This window comes from Oncorhynchus nerka, linkage group LG22, assembly GCF_034236695.1.
Source record: "Oncorhynchus nerka isolate Pitt River linkage group LG22, Oner_Uvic_2.0, whole genome shotgun sequence".
NCBI lineage: Eukaryota > Metazoa > Chordata > Actinopteri > Salmoniformes > Salmonidae > Oncorhynchus > Oncorhynchus nerka.
This window is the reverse complement of record NC_088417.1, coordinates 21,409,987-21,432,943: the sequence shown is the minus strand read 5'-3', so window position 1 is coordinate 21,432,943 and position 22,957 is coordinate 21,409,987. Positions and strand designations below refer to the sequence as shown.

The 22,957-nt window shown below is 43.1% G+C and overlaps 1 protein-coding gene across 2 annotated transcripts; it reads left to right on the top strand.

The window, feature by feature from the left end:
- Positions 1 to 468: 468 nt before the first annotated feature.
- zgc:112332 (uncharacterized protein LOC553712 homolog) lies at positions 469 to 22,097 on the top strand. 2 transcript variants are annotated; one of them, XM_065007056.1, is made up of 7 exons: positions 469 to 573; positions 14,104 to 14,219; positions 16,379 to 16,534; positions 16,629 to 16,733; positions 19,075 to 19,284; positions 19,774 to 19,966; positions 20,080 to 22,097. In XM_065007056.1, exons 1-7 carry the CDS (start codon positions 515 to 517, stop codon positions 20,180 to 20,182), a joined length of 942 nt encoding a protein of 313 aa, XP_064863128.1. In that variant the 5' UTR covers positions 469 to 514; the 3' UTR covers positions 20,183 to 22,097. The 2 variants fall into 2 exon arrangements, with proteins under 2 accessions (XP_064863128.1, XP_029504230.1); XM_029648370.2 differs by lacking the exon at positions 469 to 573 and adding an exon at positions 12,894 to 12,997.
- The last annotated feature ends 860 nt before the right edge of the window (positions 22,098 to 22,957 follow it).

The window sequence follows — 22,957 nt, the reverse complement described above, 5'->3', positions numbered from 1 at the left end:
TGTCCTTTTATATTCAAGGGAAAAGGAACAAACATTGTGAGCTAGGCCTTTACAAAACCTGAATTGGCTACCGGAAGGCTATCCGAATGGTTCAACTGAAAGTATCCGATCAATGAACTGATCAAATAAAAGGCAATAAATGCATTGAATTGATCTCACTCCACTCCTGGGGAAATTGGTCAAAAGAGGACCCCTGAGCAAGTCATTAGTTCGAGACAGTAATTCAATAAAGTCGTGCTGAGCATATTGTAAGATCTCACAACATCTGGAGAATAAGTTAAAATGTCAAAAGATATTTTCTTAATTCATTAATTTACTCACTGTTCAAACAGACAACCAAAACCAGTTCTCTATTAACCACTACTATATTATTATGGTAATAAAATAAAAAATATTCGCAGCACAACGACGGGCTGGAACGCACCCATAGTGTGACAGATGTCGGGTGGGCGGGCTGCAACGCGGAGGAATGTATCCATTGATACAACCTAGAGTTGAGAGGAAACTTGTTTAGATGAACTTGGGGTATTGGGGAGAAAGATTGGTCACTGGGAAAGGAATGCATTCAATCAGGTAGGTCAATGACTATTTATAATTGGGGAAAACAAAGATGCTTTGGTGGCAGTCATTTTCTCTTTCAGTGTACAGAACTATTTTTCTTCTTCAAATTCGAACTGTTATTACTGTTGTAATTATGAAACATTGAACAAATTGTTACCACTATAGTGTATTGACATTAAATTGCAATTAGACTAGTCCAGGGCTCTCCAACCCTGTTAATGGAGAGGTAGCGTCCTGTAGGTTCTCACCAACCCTATTCTAGCACACCTAATTCTAATAACTAGCTGGTTGATACATTGAACCAGGTCAGTTACAACTGGGGTTGGAGTGAAAATGTACAGGAGGGTATCTCTCCAGGAACAGGGTTGGAGACCTCTGGGCTAGTTTATTATGTTACAGTTTCTCAATCGCTTTGGCTAATTTCTTTGAAACAGTCTTAACGTTCTCTAAACTAAGTGCGATTGTCACAACTGTTTTATGGGACATCACAACTATTACATGTCTGCAAAATGTGGTAACTCACCCAAAACATTTAATTCATGCTTCAAAAACCGAATTGTGTCAGTAAATTGGCCAATGCCACCAAAATGAAAAGTTTTGTCATCGTGTGAGCCGTACTGGTCAAAATGTCTCGTCTTGCGTGGCGTAACCAACCCCTGCAACGATGGCCTGTGATGTCCTCCCAAGCAGCATTCATGGCATCTAACAGAGACATCTGATCTTGTGCCCGATAGTCATATACTTTCCACCTTCATGCTGAAAAAAACTATCGGATTCAGGAATGGGGAGGATGGTGAAAGAAAAGCCATTGACATCCTTTCATGTGCAGCAAACCATTCCCTAACAATGTTGGTTTGGTGGAAGCTGACATTATTCCACATAATTACATCATTTGGCAAATCTGGTCTAACCTAACCTCTTTGGTGTTCTAGAATTAGGTCTCTGTAAAGGGCATTTAGGAAGGCCAGGAGAAGTTGAGTGTTACAGGGCCCAATGTGAGGAATGTGTGCTCACACCATTCTCAGAAATGGCAGCACACATTGTAATACTGCCCACACGTTGGCCTGGTGTGCCATTTGTGGCTCTGCATCCAATGAGGTTGTGGCCACGCCTCCTGCCTTTGGCCAGATTGAACTCAGCCTCTCCACAAAAACAAGAATGTGGGTCGTTTCGTGTCCTTCCAGCTCCATTATTCTCTGTATAGTAACACAGAAACAAAATATAAAGTCAGCCTATTATAGAATCAGACAGTTTAGTACAAATGTTTTCTTATGGGCATCTACAACTTCAAGAAGTATATACAGGCATCATTGAAGTACAGTATACCATGTGCACACCAATGCTTTACCTGGACATACTGGTACCACAGCTCCTTCACTCTGTCACTATTCCTCTCAAATGGCACCTTGTAAAGTTGTTTCTTAGTCATTTAAAAAATAATGTTTTTATCTGTCTGTAGTGGAAATGCTGACCATTGATATTTGCAAATATAGTCATCATTTATGATTGCACTTTGGATCTCTTAGCCTGATGGAATTGTTGGCTATGACCATTTTGCAAATTTCTTGTTCTTGCTGACGGCTGAATACTGCTGCTCTGACACCAGCATGAGGTCGTTGTGCAGTCCTATATATGACATGTAGAGCTGCTCTGCCACCAGCATGAGGTTGTTGTGCAGTCCTATATATGACATGTAGAGCTGCTCTGCCACCAGCATGAGGTTGTTGTGCAGTCCTATATATGACATGTAGAGCTGCTCTGCCACCAGCATGAGGTCATTGTGCAGTCCTATATATGACATGTAGAGCTGCTCTGTCATCAACATGAGGTCGTTGTGCAGTCCTATATATGACATGTAGAGGTCGTTGTGCAGTCCTATATATGACATGTAGAGCTGCTCTGCCACCAGCATGAGGTCGTTATGCAGTCCTATATATGACATGTAGAGCTGCTCTGCCACCAGCATGAGGTTGTTGTGCAGTCCTATATATGACATGTAGAGGTCGTTATGCAGTCCTATATATGACATGTAGAGCTGCTCTGCCACCAGCATGAGGTCGTTGTGCAGTCCTATATATGACATGTAGAGCTGCTCTGCCACCAGCATGAGGTCGTTAATGCAGTCCTATATATGACATGTAGAGCTGCTCTGCCACCAGCATGAGGTCGTTATGCAGTCCTATATATGACATGTAGAGGTCGTTGTGCAGTCCTATATATGACATGTAGAGGTCGTTGTGTGCAGTCCTGCAGTCCTATATGACATGTAGAGCTGCTCTGTCACCAGCATGAGGTCGTTGTGCAGTCCTATATATGACATGTAGAGCTGTCTGTCACCAGCATGATGCAGTCCTATATATGACATGTAGAGGTCGTTATGCAGTCCTATATATGCCATGTAGAGGTCGTTTGCAGTCCTATATATGCCATGTCACCAGCAGTCCAGTCCTATATGACATGTAGAGCTGCTCTGCCACCAGCATGAGGTCGTTGTGCAGTCCTATATATGACATGTAGAGCTGCTCTGTCACCAGCATGAGGTCGTTGTGCAGTCCTATATATGACATGTAGAGGTCGTTATGCAGTCCTATATATGACATGTAGAGGTCGTTATGCAGTCCTATATATGACATGTAGAGGTCGTTATGCAGTCCTATATATGCCATGTAGAGGTCGTTGTGCAGTCCTATATATGACATGTAGAGCTGCTCTGCCACCAGCATGAGGTCGTTGTGCAGTCCTATATATGACATGTAGAGCTGCTCTGCCACCAGCATGAGGTTGTTGTGCAGTCCTATATATGACATGTAGAGCTGCTCTGCCACCAGCATGAGGTCGTTATGCAGTCCTATATATGACATGTAGAGCTGCTCTGCCACCAGCATGAGGTCGTTAATGCAGTCCTATATATGACATGTAGAGCTGCTCTGCCACCAGCATGAGGTCGTTATGCAGTCCTATATATGACATGTAGAGGTCGTTGTGCAGTCCTATATATGACATGTAGAGGTCGTTGTGCAGTCCTATATATGACATGTAGAGCTGCTCTGTCACCAGCATGAGGTCGTTGTGCAGTCCTATATATGACATGTAGAGCTGCTCTGTCATCAACATGAGGTCGTTGTGCAGTCCTATATATGACATGTAGAGCTGCTCTGCCACCAGCATGAGGTTGTTGTGCAGTCCTATATATGACATGTAGAGGTCGTTATGCAGTCCTATATATGACATGTAGAGCTGCTCTGCCACCAGCATGAGGTCGTTGTGCAGTCCTATATATGACATGTAGAGCTGCTCTGCCACCAGCATGAGGTCGTTATGCAGTCCTATATATGACATGTAGAGCTGCTCTGCCACCAGCATGAGGTTGTTGTGCAGTGCTATATATGACATGTAGAGGTCGTTATGCAGTCCTATATATGACATGTAGAGGTCGTTATGCAGTCCTATATATGCCATGTAGAGGTCGTTGTGCAGTCCTATATATGACATGTAGAGCTGCTCTGCCACCAGCATGAGGTCGTTGTGCAGTCCTATATATGACATGTAGAGCTGCTCTGCCACCAGCATGAGGTTGTTGTGCAGTCCTATATATGACATGTAGAGGTCGTTATGCAGTCCTATATATGACATGTAGAGCTGCTCTGCCACCAGCATGAGGTCGTTGTGCAGTCCTATATATGACATGTAGAGCTGCTCTGCCACCAGCATGAGGTCGTTATGCAGTCCTATATATGACATGTAGAGCTGCTCTGCCACCAGCATGAGGTTGTTGTGCAGTGCTATATATGACATGTAGAGGTCGTTATGCAGTCCTATATATGACATGTAGAGGTCGTTATGCAGTCCTATATATGCCATGTAGAGGTCGTTGTGCAGTCCTATATATGACATGTAGAGCTGCTCTGTCACCAGCATGAGGTCGTTGTGCAGTCCTATATATGACATGTAGAGCTGCTCTGTCATCAACATGAGGTCGTTGTGCAGTCCTATATATGACATGTAGAGGTCGTTGTGCAGTCCTATATATGACATGTAGAGCTGCTCTGCCACCAGCATGAGGTTGTTGTGCAGTCCTATATATGACATGTAGAGGTCGTTATGCAGTCCTATATATGACATGTAGAGCTGCTCTGCCACCAGCATGAGGTCGTTGTGCAGTCCTATATATGACATGTAGAGCTGCTCTGCCACCAGCATGAGGTTGTTGTGCAGTGCTATATATGACATGTAGAGGTTGTTGTGCAGTCCTATATATGACATGTAGAGGTCGTTGTGCAGTCCTATATATGACATGTAGAGCTGCTCTGTCACCAGCATGAGGTCGTTGTGCAGTCCTATATATGACATGTAGAGCTGCTCTGCCACCAGCATGAGGTCGTTGTGCAGTCCTATATATGACATGTAGAGGTCGTTGTGCAGTATGACATGTAGAGCTGCTCTGTCATCAACATGAGGTCGTTGTGCAGTCCTATATATGACATGTAGAGGTCGTTGTGCAGTCCTATATATGACATGTAGAGGTCGTTGTGCAGTCCTATATATGACATGTAGAGCTGCTCTGCCACCAGCATGAGGTCGTTGTGCAGTCCTATATATGACATGTAGAGCTGCTCTGTCATCAACATGAGGTCGTTGTGCAGTTCTATATATGACATGTAGAGGTCGTTGTGCAGTCCTATATATGACATGTAGAGCTGCTCTGCCACCAGCATGAGGTCGTTGTGCAGTCCTATATATGACATGTAGAGCTGCTCTGCCACCAGCATGAGGTCGTTGTGCAGTCCTATATATGACATGTAGAGCTGCTCTGCCACCAGCATGAGGTTGTTGTGCAGTGCTATATATGACATGTAGAGGTCGTTGTGCAGTCCTATATATGACATGTAGAGGTCGTTGTGCAGTCCTATATATGACATGTAGAGCTGCTCTGCCACCAGCATGAGGTCGTTGTGCAGTCCTATATATGACATGTAGAGCTGCTCTGTCATCAACATGAGGTCGTTGTGCAGTCCTATATATGACATGTAGAGGCGTTGTGCTATATATGACATGTAGAGCTGCTCTGTCATCAACATGAGGTCGTTGTGCAGTCCTATATATGATATGTAGAGGTCGTTGTGCAGTCCTATATATGACATGTAGAGCTGTTCTGCCACCAGCATGAGGTCGTTGTGCAGTCCTATATATGACATGTAGAGGTCGTTGTGCAGTATGACATGTAGAGCTGCTCTGCCACCAGCATGAGGTCGTTGTTTAGTCCTATATATGACATGTAGAGCTGCTCTGCCACCAGCATGAGGTTGTTGTGCAGTGCTATATATGACATGTAGAGGTCGTTGTGCAGTCCTATATATGACATGTAGAGGTCGTTGTGCAGTCCTATATATGACATGTAGAGCTGCTCTGCCACCAGCATGAGGTCGTTGTGCAGTCCTATATATGACATGTAGAGCTGCTCTGTCATCAACATGAGGTCGTTGTGCAGTCCTATATATGACATGTAGAGCTGCTCTGCCACCAGCATGAGGTCGTTGTGCAGTCCTATATATGACATGTAGAGCTGCTCTGCCACCAGCATGAGGTTGTTGTGCAGTCCTATATATGACATGTAGAGCTGCTCTGCCACCAGCATGAGGTCATTGTGCAGTCCTATATATGACATGTAGAGCTGCTCTGTCATCAACATGAGGTCGTTGTGCAGTCCTATATATGACATGTAGAGGTCGTTGTGCAGTCCTATATATGACATGTAGAGCTGCTCTGCCACCAGCATGAGGTCGTTATGCAGTCCTATATATGACATGTAGAGCTGCTCTGCCACCAGCATGAGGTTGTTGTGCAGTCCTATATATGACATGTAGAGGTCGTTATGCAGTCCTATATATGACATGTAGAGCTGCTCTGCCACCAGCATGAGGTCGTTGTGCAGTCCTATATATGACATGTAGAGCTGCTCTGCCACCAGCATGAGGTCGTTGTGCAGTCCTATATATGACATGTAGAGCTGCTCTGCCACCAGCATGAGGTCGTTATGCAGTCCTATATATGACATGTAGAGTGCAGTCCTATATGACATGTTGTGCAGTCCTATATATGACATGTAGAGGTCGTTATGCAGTTGTGCAGTCCTATATATGACATGTAGAGAGCTGCTCTATCATATGACATGAGGTCGTTGTGCAGTCCTATATATGACATGTAGAGGTCGTTATGCAGTCCTATATATGACATGTAGAGGTCGTTATGCAGTCCTATATATGCCATGTAGAGGTCGTTGTGCAGTCCTATATATGACATGTAGAGCTGCTCTGCCACCAGCATGAGGTCGTTGTGCAGTCCTATATATGACATGTAGAGCTGCTCTGTCACCAGCATGAGGTCGTTGTGCAGTCCTATATATGACATGTAGAGGTCGTTATGCAGTCCTATATATGACATGTAGAGGTCGTTATGCAGTCCTATATATGACATGTAGAGGTCGTTATGCAGTCCTATATATGACATGTAGAGGTCGTTGTGCAGTCCTATATATGACATGTAGAGCTGCTCTGCCACCAGCATGAGGTCGTTGTGCAGTCCTATATATGACATGTAGAGCTGCTCTGCCACCAGCATGAGGTTGTTGTGCAGTCCTATATATGACATGTAGAGCTGCTCTGCCACCAGCATGAGGTCGTTATGCAGTCCTATATATGACATGTAGAGCTGCTCTGCCACCAGCATGAGGTCGTTAATGCAGTCCTATATGACATGTAGAGCTGCTCTGCCACCAGCATGAGGTCGTTATGCAGTCCTATATATGACATGTAGAGGTCGTTGTGCAGTCCTATATATGACATGCATGAGGTCGTTGTGCAGTCCTATATATGACATGTAGAGCTGCTCTGTCACCAGCATGAGGTCGTTGTGCAGTCCTATATATGACATGTAGAGCTGCTCTGTCATCAACATGAGGTCGTTGTGCAGTCCTATATATGACATGTAGAGCTGCTCTGCCACCAGCATGAGGTTGTTGTGCAGTCCTATATATGACATGTAGAGGTCGTTATGCAGTCCTATATATGACATGTAGAGCTGCTCTGCCACCAGCATGAGGTCGTTGTGCAGTCCTATATATGACATGTAGAGCTGCTCTGCCACCAGCATGAGGTCGTTATGCAGTCCTATATATGACATGTAGAGCTGCTCTGCCACCAGCATGAGGTTGTTGTGCAGTGCTATATATGACATGTAGAGGTCGTTATGCAGTCCTATATATGACATGTAGAGGTCGTTATGCAGTCCTATATATGCCATGTAGAGGTCGTTGTGCAGTCCTATATATGACATGTAGAGCTGCTCTGCCACCAGCATGAGGTCGTTGTGCAGTCCTATATATGACATGTAGAGCTGCTCTGCCACCAGCATGAGGTTGTTGTGCAGTCCTATATATGACATGTAGAGGTCGTTATGCAGTCCTATATATGACATGTAGAGCTGCTCTGCCACCAGCATGAGGTCGTTGTGCAGTCCTATATATGACATGTAGAGCTGCTCTGCCACCAGCATGAGGTCGTTATGCAGTCCTATATATGACATGTAGAGCTGCTCTGCCACCAGCATGAGGTTGTTGTGCAGTCCTATATATGACATGTAGAGGTCGTTGTGCAGTCCTATATATGACATGTAGAGCTGTGCCACCAGCATATGCAGTCCTATATATGCCATGTAGAGGTCGTTGTGCAGTCCTATATATGACATGTAGAGCTGCTCTGTCACCAGCATGAGGTCGTTGTGCAGTCCTATATATGACATGTAGAGCTGCTCTGTCATCAACATGAGGTCGTTGTGCAGTCCTATATATGACATGTAGAGGTCGTTGTGCAGTCCTATATATGACATGTAGAGCTGCTCTGCCACCAGCATGAGGTCGTTGTGCAGTCCTATATATGACATGTAGAGGTCGTTATGCAGTCCTATATATGACATGTAGAGCTGCTCTGCCACCAGCATGAGGTCGTTGTGCAGTCCTATATATGACATGTAGAGCTGCTCTGCCACCAGCATGAGGTTGTTGTGCAGTGCTATATATGACATGTAGAGGTTGTTGTGCAGTCCTATATATGACATGTAGAGGTCGTTGTGCAGTCCTATATATGACATGTAGAGCTGCTCTGTCACCAGCATGAGGTCGTTGTGCAGTCCTATATATGACATGTAGAGCTGCTCTGCCACCAGCATGAGGTCGTTGTGCAGTCCTATATATGACATGTAGAGCTGCTCTGGCATGAGGTCGTTGTGCAGTATGACATGTAGAGCTGCTCTGTCATCAACATGAGGTCGTTGTGCAGTCCTATATATGACATGTAGAGGTCGTTGTGCAGTCCTATATATGACATGTAGAGGTCGTTGTGCAGTCCTATATATGACATGTAGAGCTGCTCTGCCACCAGCATGAGGTCGTTGTGCAGTCCTATATATGACATGTAGAGCTGCTCTGTCATCAACATGAGGTCGTTGTGCAGTTCTATATATGACATGTAGAGGTCGTTATGCAGTCCTATATATGACATGTAGAGCTGCTCTGCCACCAGCATGAGGTCGTTGTGCAGTCCTATATATGACATGTAGAGCTGCTCTGCCACCAGCATGAGGTCGTTGTGCAGTCCTATATATGACATGTAGAGCTGCTCTGCCACCAGCATGAGGTTGTTGTGCAGTGCTATATATGACATGTAGAGGTCGTTGTGCAGTCCTATATATGACATGTAGAGGTCGTTGTGCAGTCCTATATATGACATGTAGAGCTGCTCTGCCACCAGCATGAGGTCGTTGTGCAGTCCTATATATGACATGTAGAGCTGCTCTGTCATCAACATGAGGTCGTTGTGCAGTCCTATATATGACATGTAGAGGTCGTTGTGCAGTATGACATGTAGAGCTGCTCTGTCATCAACATGAGGTCGTTGTGCAGTCCTATATATGATATGTAGAGGTCGTTGTGCAGTCCTATATATGACATGTAGAGCTGTTCTGCCACCAGCATGAGGTCGTTGTGCAGTCCTATATATGACATGTAGAGGTCGTTGTGCAGTATGACATGTAGAGCTGCTCTGCCACCAGCATGAGGTCGTTGTTTAGTCCTATATATGACATGTAGAGCTGCTCTGCCACCAGCATGAGGTTGTTGTGCAGTGCTATATATGACATGTAGAGGTCGTTGTGCAGTCCTATATATGACATGTAGAGGTCGTTGTGCAGTCCTATATATGACATGTAGAGCTGCTCTGCCACCAGCATGAGGTCGTTGTGCAGTCCTATATATGACATGTAGAGCTGCTCTGTCATCAACATGAGGTCGTTGTGCAGTCCTATATATGACATGTAGAGCTGCTCTGCCACCAGCATGAGGTCGTTGTGCAGTCCTATATATGACATGTAGAGGTCGTTGTGCAGTATGACATGTAGAGCTGCTCTGTCATCAACATGAGGTCGTTGTGCAGTCCTATATATGACATGTAGAGGTCGTTGTGCAGTCCTATATATGATATGTAGAGGTCGTTGTGCAGTCCTATATATGACATGTAGAGCTGCTCTGCCACCAGCATGAGGTCGTTGTGCAGTCCTATATATGACATGTAGAGGTCGTTGTGCAGTCCTATATATGACATGTAGAGCTGCTCTGCCACCAGCATGAGGTCGTTGTGCAGTCCTATATATGACATGTAGAGCTGCTCTGCCACCAGCATGAGGTCGTTGTGCAGTCCTATATATGACATGTAGAGCTGCTCTGCCACCAGCATGAGGTCGTTGTGCAGTCCTATATATGACATGTAGAGGTCGTTGTGCAGTATGACATGTAGAGCTGCTCTGTCATCAACATGAGGTCGTTGTGCAGTCCTATATATGACATGTAGAGGTCGTTGTGCAGTCCTATATATGACATGTAGATCTGCTCTGCCACCAGCATGAGGTTGTTGTGCAGTCCTATATATGACATGTAGAGCTGCTCTGTCATCAACATGAGGTCGTTGTGCAGTCCTATATATGACATGTAGAGGTCGTTGTGCAGTCCTATATATGACATGTAGAGCTGCTCTGCCACCAGCATGAGGTCGTTGTGCAGTCCTATATATGACATGTAGAGCTGCTCTGCCACCAGCATGAGGTTGTTGTGCAGTCCTATATATGACATGTAGAGCTGCTCTGTCATCAACATGAGGTCGTTGTGCAGTCCTATATATGACATGTAGAGGTCGTTGTGCAGTCCTATATATGACATGTAGAGCTGCTCTGCCACCAGCATGAGGTCGTTGTGCAGTCCTATATATGACATGTAGAGCTGCTCTGTCATCAACATGAGGTCGTTGTGCAGTCCTATATATGACATGTAGAGCTGCTCTGCCACCAGCATGAGGTCGTTGTGCAGTCCTATATATGACATGTAGAGCTGCTCTGTCATCAACATGAGGTCGTTGTGCAGTCCTATATATGACATGTAGACCTGCTCTGTCATCAACGTGAGGTCGTTGTGCAGTCCCATATTTATAACACTGTGGACCTGTTTACAGTTAGGCTGACTCTCTGACCAGCCTCTTCCACCAGACCATGAGGTTTATAACAGACCTGTTTACATTAGGCTGTACTCTCTGACCAGCCTCTTCCATTGTAAGACCATGGTTTATAACACTGTGGACCTGTTTACATTAGGCTGTACTCTCTGACCAGCCTCTTCCATTGTAAGACCATGGTTTATAACACTGTGGACCTGTTTACATTAGGCTGTCCTCTCTGACCAGCCTCTTCCATTGTCAGACCATGGTTTATAACACTGTGGACCTGTTGACATTAGGCTGTCCTCTCTGACCAGCCTCTTCCATTGTCAGACCATAGTTTATAACACTGTGGACCTGTTTACATTAGGCTGTACTCTCTGACCAGCCTCTTCCATTGTCAGACCATGGTTTATAACACTGTGGACCTGTTTACATTAGGCTGTACTCTCTGACCAGCCTCTTCCATTGTCAGACCATGGTTTATAACACTGTGGACCTGTTTACATTAGGCTGTACTCTCTGACCATCCTCTTCCATTGTACAGACCTGTTTACATTAGGCTGTACTCTCTGACCATCCTCTTCCATTGTCAGACCATGGTTTATAACACTGTGGACCTGTTTACATTAGGCTGTACTCTCTAACCAGCCTCTTCCATTGTAAGACCATGGTTTATAACACTGTGGACCTGTTTACATTAGGCTGTACTCTCTGACCAGCCTCTTCCATTGTAAGACCATGGTTTATAACACTGTAGACCTGTTTACATTAGGCTGTACTCTCTGACCAGCCTCTTCCATTGTCAGACCATGGTTTATAACACTGTGGACCTGTTTACATTAGGCTGTACTCTCTGACCAGCCTCTTCCATTGTCAGACCATGGTTTATAACACTGTGGACCTGTTTACATTAGGCTGTACTCTCTGACCAGCCTCTTCCATTGTCAGACCATGGTTTATAACACTGTGGACCTGTTTACATTAGGCTGTACTCTCTGACCAGCCTCTTCCATTGTCAGACCATGGTTTATAACACTGTGGACCTGTTTACATTAGGCTGTACTCTCTGACCAGCCTCTTCCATTGTAAGACCATGGTTTATAACACTGTGGACCTGTTTACATTAGGCTGTACTCTCTGACCAGCCTCTTCCATTGTCAGACCATGGTTTATAACACTGTGGACCTGTTTACATTAGGCTGTACTCTCTGACCAGCCTCTTCCATTGTCAGACCATGGTTTATAACACTGTGGACCTGTTTACATTAGGCTGTACTCTCTGACCAGCCTCTTCCATTGTAAGACCATGGTTTATAACACTGTGGACCTGTTTACATTAGGCTGTACTCTCTGACCAGCCTCTTCCATTGTCAGACCATGGTTTATAACACTGTGGACCTGTTTACATTAGGCTGTCCTCTCTGACCAGCCTCTTCCATTGTCAGACCATGGTTTATAACACTGTGGACCTGTTTACATTAGGCTGTACTCTCTGACCAGCCTCTTCCATTGTAAGACCATGGTTTATAACACTGTGGACCTGTTTACATTAGGCTGTACTCTCTGACCAGCCTCTTCCATTGTCAGACCATGGTTTATAACACTGTGGACCTGTTTACATTAGGCTGTCCTCTCTGACCAGCCTCTTCCATTGTCAGACTGTGGTTTATGACATGGTCCACAATTGTGGCTCTGATTTCATCAGGGACTCTTATTCTTTGCCTTCTTCCTCTATTATGTCTTCCCCTAACACCCCCACCAACCACTCTTACACATCTTCTTATTTCTCCTCCACGAGCATGTAGCTGCTGTTCCGGGTTGTGACATTCCTCCATGTTCATAAATGGTAGTGATTGTGCTGTGGGCAAGCTCCATTTATATGCTTCCAAACTTGATTGGTAAGATTGTGATTCCTATTTCATTACTATGTCACCTGGCAGGTAATTTGCCAATTTAGCAGACATCACACACATTCCATGTCATAGATATTTATGGAAGATACATGTATCTCAGACAGATTTTGCTCATTGAATGGATCATTTTGCTTGTGATGGCTCACACGATGAAAGAATGTTGTGAAGAGTATGACAATTTCACTGAGAATCAGCTCATCAGTTTTGATCAGCCATGTGCATGTAGCCATTGTGCAAATTGTAGACAATTGTGTTTACTCTTTTGCACACAAGTGACAAAACACGTGCAATTTGCTTTAATTAATAAGAATCTCAAATCTGGTGTGAAAAAATTAACTAATAGTTCAGAGATTTGAAAATATTGTTTTGAAAAATAAAATAAAAATAATTAGAGAATTGAGCCAAAGCGATTGAGAAAAACTGTAAAGTAAATTAAAACAAAAACATATTTCTACTTCATAACAAATTATTATTGATTTTTACTAAATCTATTATTTATCCCGGTTTGGTAGCCGATTTACTGAATTAATATTTAATCTAGTCGTATAGAAGATCATAACCTTTTTCACTTATTTACAGTTAATTATAAGCCGAATGATTTACATTTCATAATTTGGTTCAGCACTTAAGCTAGTATTCCTACTAGTAGCTAGTTATTTAACTGTCTTGCTCACATCTAAATTAAGTTGACATTCTGATTATCTGCTCTGTGTGTCAGTGGTGTTTGTGTGTGTGTCACAGGAGGTTGGTGGCACCTTAATTGGGGAGGACAGGCTCGTGTTAATGACTGGAGCGGAATCAGTGGAATGGTATCAAATACATCAAACATGGTTTCCAGGTGTTTGATACCATTCCATTTGCTCCGTTCCACCATTATTATGAGCCGCCCTCCCATCAGCAGCCTCCACTGGTGTGTGTAATATGTGTATGTTATGTTGTAATATTACTACATTTCCTGTCTCTGTAATAAGCTGTCTTACCACATCCTCCAAACGATTTCAACTGTTTGTTCAACTGTGTTCAACTGTGTTGATTGACTGTGTTGATTGTGTATTTGACTCTCTCTTGCTGTGTGTATCTGACTCTGTCAGGAACTTCTTCTGTGGCCGCTGGTCATGTGACGTGCGTCTGGACGGTCAGACTGTCATAATCACAGGAGCTAACACTGGAATCGGCAAAGAGACAGCCAGGGACCTGGCCAAGAGAGGTAGAGAACACACACACACACACACACAGTTTTGTGTTGCTATCCTTGTGGGAACCAAAGAATTGATTCCCATCTAAAATCCTATTTTTCCTAACTCCTAACCCTAACCTTGAGCCTAAACTTAACCCCGAACCCTATATCTAACCCTAAACCTAACCCCTAAGCCTAAAATAGCAACATTTTTTTGTGAGGACCGGCAAAATGTCCCGCCTTGCACGAATTTTCCTTGTTTTACTATCATTGTGAGGACTTCTGGTACCCAAGGATAGTTAAACAAAAAAACACACACAAGTCGAAGTCTACACCCTTCGCCAGTGATTGGTAGTACTCCTAGTAGGAGTGGGAACTATGGACAGGATTCTTCAATTAAGTATTTGTTGTCCTTCAACGAGAGACGACTAGTTTTTATTCAAATGCTTTCACTTGAGAAATTCTGCACCAAACATCTTAGTTAGATGTAAAATTGTGTGACCAAGACCTCCTTGGCAAAAACTTCCAAATGAATTACAGATTCATTGATTTTTCTTAGCCTTCCTCAAAATAGTCAGAATTCATCTATGTTGGTACTATGCTGTCTCAAGAGGGACAAAATCTAGATTTTTCTAAACAGAGTGTATGGGCGCCTTTTAGCCTAATGATATTCTAAGTAGCAGTCATTAAGGATCCAGGAGAGGTGGAGACAGAGAGGGCATTGTCAGAGTAGACCGCTAAACATCCGTCCTATGCATGCGATGGAACGCACACGCACGCAAACACACACATGCACACACACACAGAGGGAGATGAAAGCTGGTTCTATGTACGTGGTCTGATTTGTTCCGTTGGCTGCACTTGAAAAGCTCTGTGTGGCACCAACTTCCTCTTACAAAACACAACTGTGTGTTTGTGTGTGAGTGGGAATGTGTGTGTGTGTGTGTGTATTGCAAGCATCGGGGGTCTGTTAAAAGACTATCAGAATGACGTTTCACTCATTCACAACTGAGGTTAGAGCTGGGAACGAAAGATTCATAACCGTCTGTCATTTTATTTCCTAAAGTAATTTGTTATATAAGGAAATATTGATCATAGTTTACGATGTCAAGTAAGCTTGAGGAAATAGATGAAAGAGAGTGGTTATATTAAAATATCAATATAATTGTATTACCAATACTATTTTATTTAATATGTCTAGACAGGCTGGGCCAAGACAAAGCCTTGCGTGCATCACACTCTGTTTCTTGGCTTACTGGAAAACAGTCTTTAACTTAAAGATCTGAAACTAGAATCCTCAAGTTACCTTCCTCTGTCCGTCAACTCACATTCATGTAGTTCAAAATGTATATTTTAATTTAACTCAATGAAAATTGATGTGATGGTAAAATAAAATAGAATAACTAAATGTGTTAATTATGTACTATAAACAACAGCTAGATAATTTAAAAAAAAGTTTGCAATGTCCAATGAACACAACACATACACAAACACACACACACACACACACACACACACACACACACACTACTTACCCATGTGGAACAAATAAACGGCGTCAAATAAACGCTGTCAGCATGAAATCACCCTGGATCATCACTGTGTGTGCGATTGGCTCAACTCAAACTCTAACTTCCCTCTTAATTGTTTGTTTATCGTTTGTGTTTTAATTATGATTGGTTGCTCTGCCAGGGAATTTGGGAAACCATTTCGATCCCCACATCGGAGCGGAGAGAGGGGAACAAAGGCACTTTGATAGCTTCCAGACGGAACACTCCCATGGAATAATGACTGTCTTCTATTCCATAATTACTGGGCCACCACAGCTATTGTGTGTGTGTGTGTGTGTCTCCCCTCATAGGCCCTCTCAGCAGGGCTGGGCTCATTAAAATAGGATGAGCAGTCCATTGTTTGCCAAGGGAAGATGAGAAACACAGTTTATACTGTTGCCTGTTTCTTTACTGACAAACACTGTGAAATGAACAGTTGAATATTCTGTAAACAGATATTAAGCTTGTGTTTTTAGAGATTTCTATGATATTTTGTTAAACCGTTGAGAATGATCCATTCTATGATGTTCAGGGATTTTAAACACAAATGAACATCTTTAACATTTGTCCTCCCGTGTGCTAGTAACCTTTTATGACCTACCTCTGTGTAACCTCTGACTTCTTTGAACCCCCTCTCAGGTGCTCGCATCATCATGGCGTGTAGAGACATGGAGAAGGCGGAGGGCGCCAGGAAAGAGATCACAGAAGATTGTGGAAATGAAAACATTGTCGTTCACAAACTGGATCTGTCTGACACCAAGTCTATCAAAGAGTTCGCTGAGCTGGTTAACAAGGGTAGATAACCTTCAGGGTATAAGGAATGGATGGATGGATAGATAGATGGAGGGAGGGAAAGCTTTTGCAGTGACAGTTTTTCTGGTGTTTGCAGAGGAGAAGCAAGTCAATATCCTGATCAACAACGCTGGCATCATGATGTGTCCCTACTCTAAGACCAAGGACGGCTTTGAGATGCAGTTTGGAGTCAACCACCTGGGTAAGATAAATCAATCAATGAACTTGTATTCATGTAGCCCCTTTCATAATGCATTTGCCATAACATGCTGAGGTGTAACCAAAGCTTAAACCCTTCCACAAAGTAAGTCAAGCCGATAGTGGAACGGGAAAATCCCCTGGGCCATAGACGATTCAAGGTTCCACTAGTTATTATGATATATACAGTTGAAGTCGGAAGTTTACATACACAAAGGTTGAAGTCATTAAAACTCGTTTTTAAACCACTCCACAAATTTCTTGTTAACAAACTATAGTTTTGGCATGTCAGTTAGGACATCTACTTTGTGCATGACACAAGTAATTTTTCCAAGACAGATTAATTCACTTAGAATTCACTGTATCAATTCCAGTGTCAGAAGTTTACATACACTAAGTTGACTGTGCCTTTAAACAGCTTGATGTCAAATGATGTCATGGTTTTACAAGCTTCTGATAGGCTAATTTACATAAATTGAGTCAATTGGAGGTGTACCTGTGAATGTATTTCAAGGCCTACCTTCAAACTCAGTGCCTCTGCTTGACATCATGCGAAAATAAAAAGAAATCAGCCAAGACCTCAGAATTTTTTTTTGTAGACATCCACAAGTCTGGTTCATCCTTGGGAGCAATTTCCAAACTCCTGAAGGTACCACGTTCATTTGTACAAACAATAGTACGCAAGTATAAACACCATGGGACCACGAAGCCGTCATACCTCTCAGGAAGGAGACAAGTTCTGTCTCCTAGGGATGAACGTACTTTGGTGCGAAATGTGCAAATCAATCCCAGAACAACAGCAAATGACCCTGTGAAGATGCTGGAGGAAACATGTACATTAGTATCTATATCCACAGTAAAACAAGTCCTACATCGACATAACCTGAAAGGCCGCTCAGCAAGGAAGAAGCCACTGCCCCAAAACTGCCATAAAAAGCCAGACTACGGTTTGCAACTGCACATGGGGACAAAGATTGTACTTTTTGGAGAAATGTCCTCTGGTCTGATGAAACAAAAATAGAACTCTTTGGCCATAATGACCATCGTTATGTTTGGAGGAAAAAGGAGGAGGCTTGCAAACCAAAGAACACCATCCCAACTGTGAAGCACAGGGGTGGCAGCATCATGTTGTGGGGGTGCTTTGCTGCAGGAGGGACGGGTGCACTTCACACAATATAGATGGCATCATGAGGAATGAAAATGATGTGGATATATTGAAGCAACATTTTAAGACATCAGTCAGGAAGTTAAAGCTTGGTCGCAAATGGGTCTTCCAAATGGACAATGACCCCAAGCATACTTCCACAGTTGTGGCAAAATGCCATATTGACAACAAAGTCAAGGTATTGGAGTGGCTATCACAAAGCCCTGACCACAATCCGATAGAACATTTGTGGGCAGAAGTGAAAAAGTGTGTGCGAGCAAGGAGGCCTACAAACCTGATTCAGTTTCATCAGCTTTGTCAGGTGAAATGGGCCAAAATTCACCCAACTTATTGTGGGAGGCTCGTGGAAGGCTACCCAAAACATTTGACCCAAGTTAAACAATTTAAAGGCAATGCTACCAAATACCAATTGAGTGTATGTAAACTTTTGACCCACTGGGAATGCGATGAAAGAAATAAAAACAGAAATAAATCCTTCTCTACTATTATTCTGACATTTCACACTTTTAAAATAAAGTGGTGATCCTAACTGACCTAAAACAGGGAATGTTTACTAGGATTAAATGTCAGGAATTGTGAAACAGAGTTTAAATGTATTTGGCTAAGGTGTATGTAAACTTCCGACTTCAACTGTATATACTAGGCCAACTTGGTGCGTCTGCGTTATTATCGAGATTAAATCAGTGCAGGCATGTTCTTAAGCAGGCTAAAATGGTAAATCAGCATATTAGCCCCTATTTCCTTCCTAAATGTAGAACTAATTAGCGTCTGGTTTACGTGGATTGCTCTCTGTCTTAACCTTAGCTCCGGCAGTAAGGCTATTAGCCAGTCATGGATTAGGGCGGAAATTCAATCTGATTTGGATAGAAGTGAGTCTGACTTTTGCTGAAGTACAGTTTCTTTTAAAAACGGTTATCATTCTCGCCATACTTCCTGGGTCCGTAAAGATACACACACTGTTGAACTATTCATACTGAAGAGAACATAATTTAACGACAGTTCATTACCTGTTTTACAGATAACAAAACATTCTTATGCACACACACACACACACACACACACACACACACACACACACACACACACACACACTGACAACATGCAAATTTGCCAGAAATAACGCACACACACAGCTCATTGACCCTTCCCTGACCTGTCCCTAACCCCTGACTTCCTGTAGGTCACTTCCTGTTGACCTACCTGTTGGTGGACCTGATCAAGTGCTCGGCGCCAGCCCGCATCGTTAACGTGTCGTCAGTGGCTCACACCTGGACCAGCATGAGACTGGATGACATCAACAGTGAGAAGAGCTACGACCAGGTCAAGGCCTATGGACAGAGCAAACTGGCCAATGTCCTCTGCACACGTTCACTGGCAAAACGACTGCAGGGTAAGAGCTGCCCTCGACAGCCATAGCCAAACTGGTCTAGAACGGAATGTTTCTTGGAGAGAATTGGAGTTGACTCAAAAGATTTCCTCTTCTTCACAATCTCCGCAAGATGTTTTATGCAGTCACCTCTGTGTGTGTGTGTGTGTGTGTGTGTGTGTATTAGTAACAGGATACTGTACTGTCTCACACATATACATCGTCCTGTTAAGATCCTCAAATAGACCATGTCATGTTTTCTCTCCAAAGCACCCTCCGGGAACTCTGAAAAGGACTTGGTTAATTTAGGCCGCTGCATGTTAGTTTCTCCAACTTTAAGACTCTCAAACCTTCTGTTAGCTATTCAGAATTAGAGGATCTATGGATAATCCTGTGTACCTACAAACCTAAGATTGAGCAAATATCTCACCCTGTAACTGTGGCTAGAAGCAACTTGTTCCTAATAGTCATCATAACATGACTGAGCGCCCAGCTTGTGTGTGTTGTGTGCAGGCACTGGTGTGAGTGTGTTCTCCCTCCACCCGGGTGTGGTCCAGTCAGAACTATGGAGACACCTGAACAATCGTGTCCAGGTAGCGGTCAAGGTGTTCCGGCCATTCACTAAGTCCTCTGTCGAGGGAGCTCAGACCTCCATATACTGTGCTGTGGAGCCAGGACTGGAGAAGGAGAGTGGAGGATACTACAGGTACACGCATACTGTTTGATATTGGGAAAGGGTAACTCAGTGGTACACAGCGTTAATCAGGTAGGTTATTGTACATCTGCTCATTGACACTCATTGTGTTTGTGTGTGAACAGCGACTGTGCGCCTGCAAGGTGTTCCAGGACAGCTTCGGATGACGACTTGGCCCAGAAACTGTGGGAGCTGAGCTGCAAGATGCTGGCCATCACCTGGGAGTGAACACAAGACACTAGGCTGCATCTCAAATGGCCCCCTAGTCCTCATGTAGTGCACTGAATACATTGTGGATATAGTGCACGACGTGGCTTTGGCCAACAGTAGTGCACTGTATAGGCAAAAATGCTATTTGATATTTGCCCAGATTTTTTTTACAGTTATTCTATTCTCACTATGTAGATTGCAATATGTTTAAAGCATTACTACTACAGTTGAAGTTCATACACTTAGGTTGGAGTCATTAAAACTTGTTTTTCAACCACTCCACAAATTTATTGTTAACGAACTAAGGTTTTGGCAAGTCGGTTAGGACATCTACTTTGCGCATGACACAAGTACATTTTACAGCAGTTGTTTACAGATTATTTCACTTGTAATTAACTGTATCACAATTCCAGTGGGTCAGAAGTTTACATACACTAAGTTGACTCGGCCTTTAAACAGCTTAAAAAATTCCAGAAAATGTCATGGCTTTAGAAGCTTCTGATAGGCTAATTGACATAATTTGAGTCAATTGGAGGTGTACCTGTGGATATATTTCAAGGCCTACCTTCAAACTCAGTGCCTCTTTGCTTGACATCATATGAAAATCAAAAGAAATCAGCCAAGACCTCAGAATAGAAATTGTAGACCTCCACAAGTCTTGTTCATCCCTGGGAGCAATTTCCAAACGCCTGAAGGTACCACGTTCATCTGTACAAACAATAGTACGCAAGTATAAACACAATGGGACCATGCAACCATCATACCGCTCAGCAAGGAGACGCGTTCTGTCTCCTAGAGATGAACGTACTTTGGTGCAAATCAATCCCAGAACAACAGCAAAGGACCTTGTGAAGATGCTAGAGGAAACAGGTACAAAAGTATCTATATCCACAGTAAAACGAGTCCTATATTGACATAACCTGAAAGGCGGGTCAGAAAGGTAGAAGCCACTGCCCCAAAACCGCCATAAAAAAAGCCAGACTACGGTTTGCAACTGCACAAGGGGACAAAGATCATACTTTTTGGAGAAATGTCCTCTGGTCTGATGGGAAAAAAATAGAACTGTTTGGCCATAATGACCATCGTTATGCTTGGAGGAAAAAGGGGGAGACTTGCAAGCTGAAGAACACCATCCCAACCGTGAAGCACGGTGGTGGCAGCATCATTTTGTAGGGGTGCTTTGCTGCAGGAGGGACTGGTGCACTTCACACAATATAGATGGAATCATGAGGCACAAAAATTATGTGGATATATTGAAGCAATATCTCAAGACATCAGTTAGGAAGTTAAAGCTTGGTCGCAAATGGGTCTTCCAAATGGACAATGACCCCAAGCATACTTCCACAGTTGTGGCAAAATGCCTTAATGACAACCAAGTTAAGGTATTGGAGTGGCTATCACAAAGCCCTGACCTCAATCCGATAGAAAATTTGTGGGCAGAACTGAAAAAGTGTGTGCGAGCAAGGAGGCCTACAAACCTGACTGAGTTACAACAGCTCTGTCAGGGGGAATGGGCCAAAATTCACCCAACTTACTGTGGGAAGCTTGTGGAAGGCTACCCGAAATGTTTGACCCAAGTTAAACAATCTAAAGGCAATGCTACCAAATACTAATTGAGTGTATGTAAACTTCTGACCCACTGGGAATGTGATGAAAGAAATAAAAGCTGAAAGAAATAATTATCTACTATTATTCTGACATGTCACATTCTTAAAATAAAGTGGTGATCCTAACTGACCTAAGACGGGGAACTTTTTACTAGGATAAATGTCAGGAATTGTGAAAAACGGAGTTTAAATGTATTTGGCTAAGGTGTATGTAAACTTCCAACTTCAGCTGTGTATGTATGTGTGTGTGGGTGTTACTGTAGTTGTATATGAGTAAACGGACAGAAAAATAGATTTGTTGAGGACTGAATAAAGACTGGTTGTGACTCATGTCTCAAATCCTGTTCCCCACATAGTGGCCACGTTTTGGCCCGAGCCTGGTGTAGATGGATTTATCCTGATTCAAAACTCTGAAAACACATCCTTTCTGTTTCTCCCTTTTACGGCATTAAGGCTGCATTTACAATTACTAGCAAAAGAGCTGATCTGATTTGCCAAAATACCATTTAGTGGGGAAAAAATATCAGAATTGAGCTGTCTGTGTAAATGCAGCCTAAGGGCTCAAGATCAAGCGTTACAGCGCGATTAATCTTTGAAAGGCAAATTCTCCGCATTCACAGAGACTGCATTCACAGTAAACGCTACATAAGTATGTTGTCTCAATCAGAAATGACCTTTAAATTTCAACTGTGCTACAGTGCAGATCTTCTGCGCTACGGATTGAATTGAGCTCTTAGGCTGTGTTTACACAGGCAGACCAATTCTGTTATTTTGCCCAGTTAGTGGCAAAAGAGCTGATCTGATTGGTCAAAAGACCAATTAGTGAGTAAAAGATCAGAATTGGCTTGCCTGTGTATATACAGCCTATGTTATATGGCATTGGATTTAATTTTGTAGTACATATTATTAAAGGTATTGTATAAATATGTTGTAGCCTATGGCATTTTATTAGAGGTCATTGAATCATTACAGTAAAAGTATAAGCTGTTAGAATTATTTGTAACAATGTTTTGTAATAGCTGAATGATATTTTCCTATCTTCTATGGCTGCTTTTAGACAGGCAGCTCAATTCTGATATATTTTTTAACTAATTGGTCTTTTGCCCAATCAAATCAGCTCGGAAAAAGATCTGATGTGACTGGTCAAAAAAATATCCAAATTGGGCTGCCTGTGTAAATGCAGCCT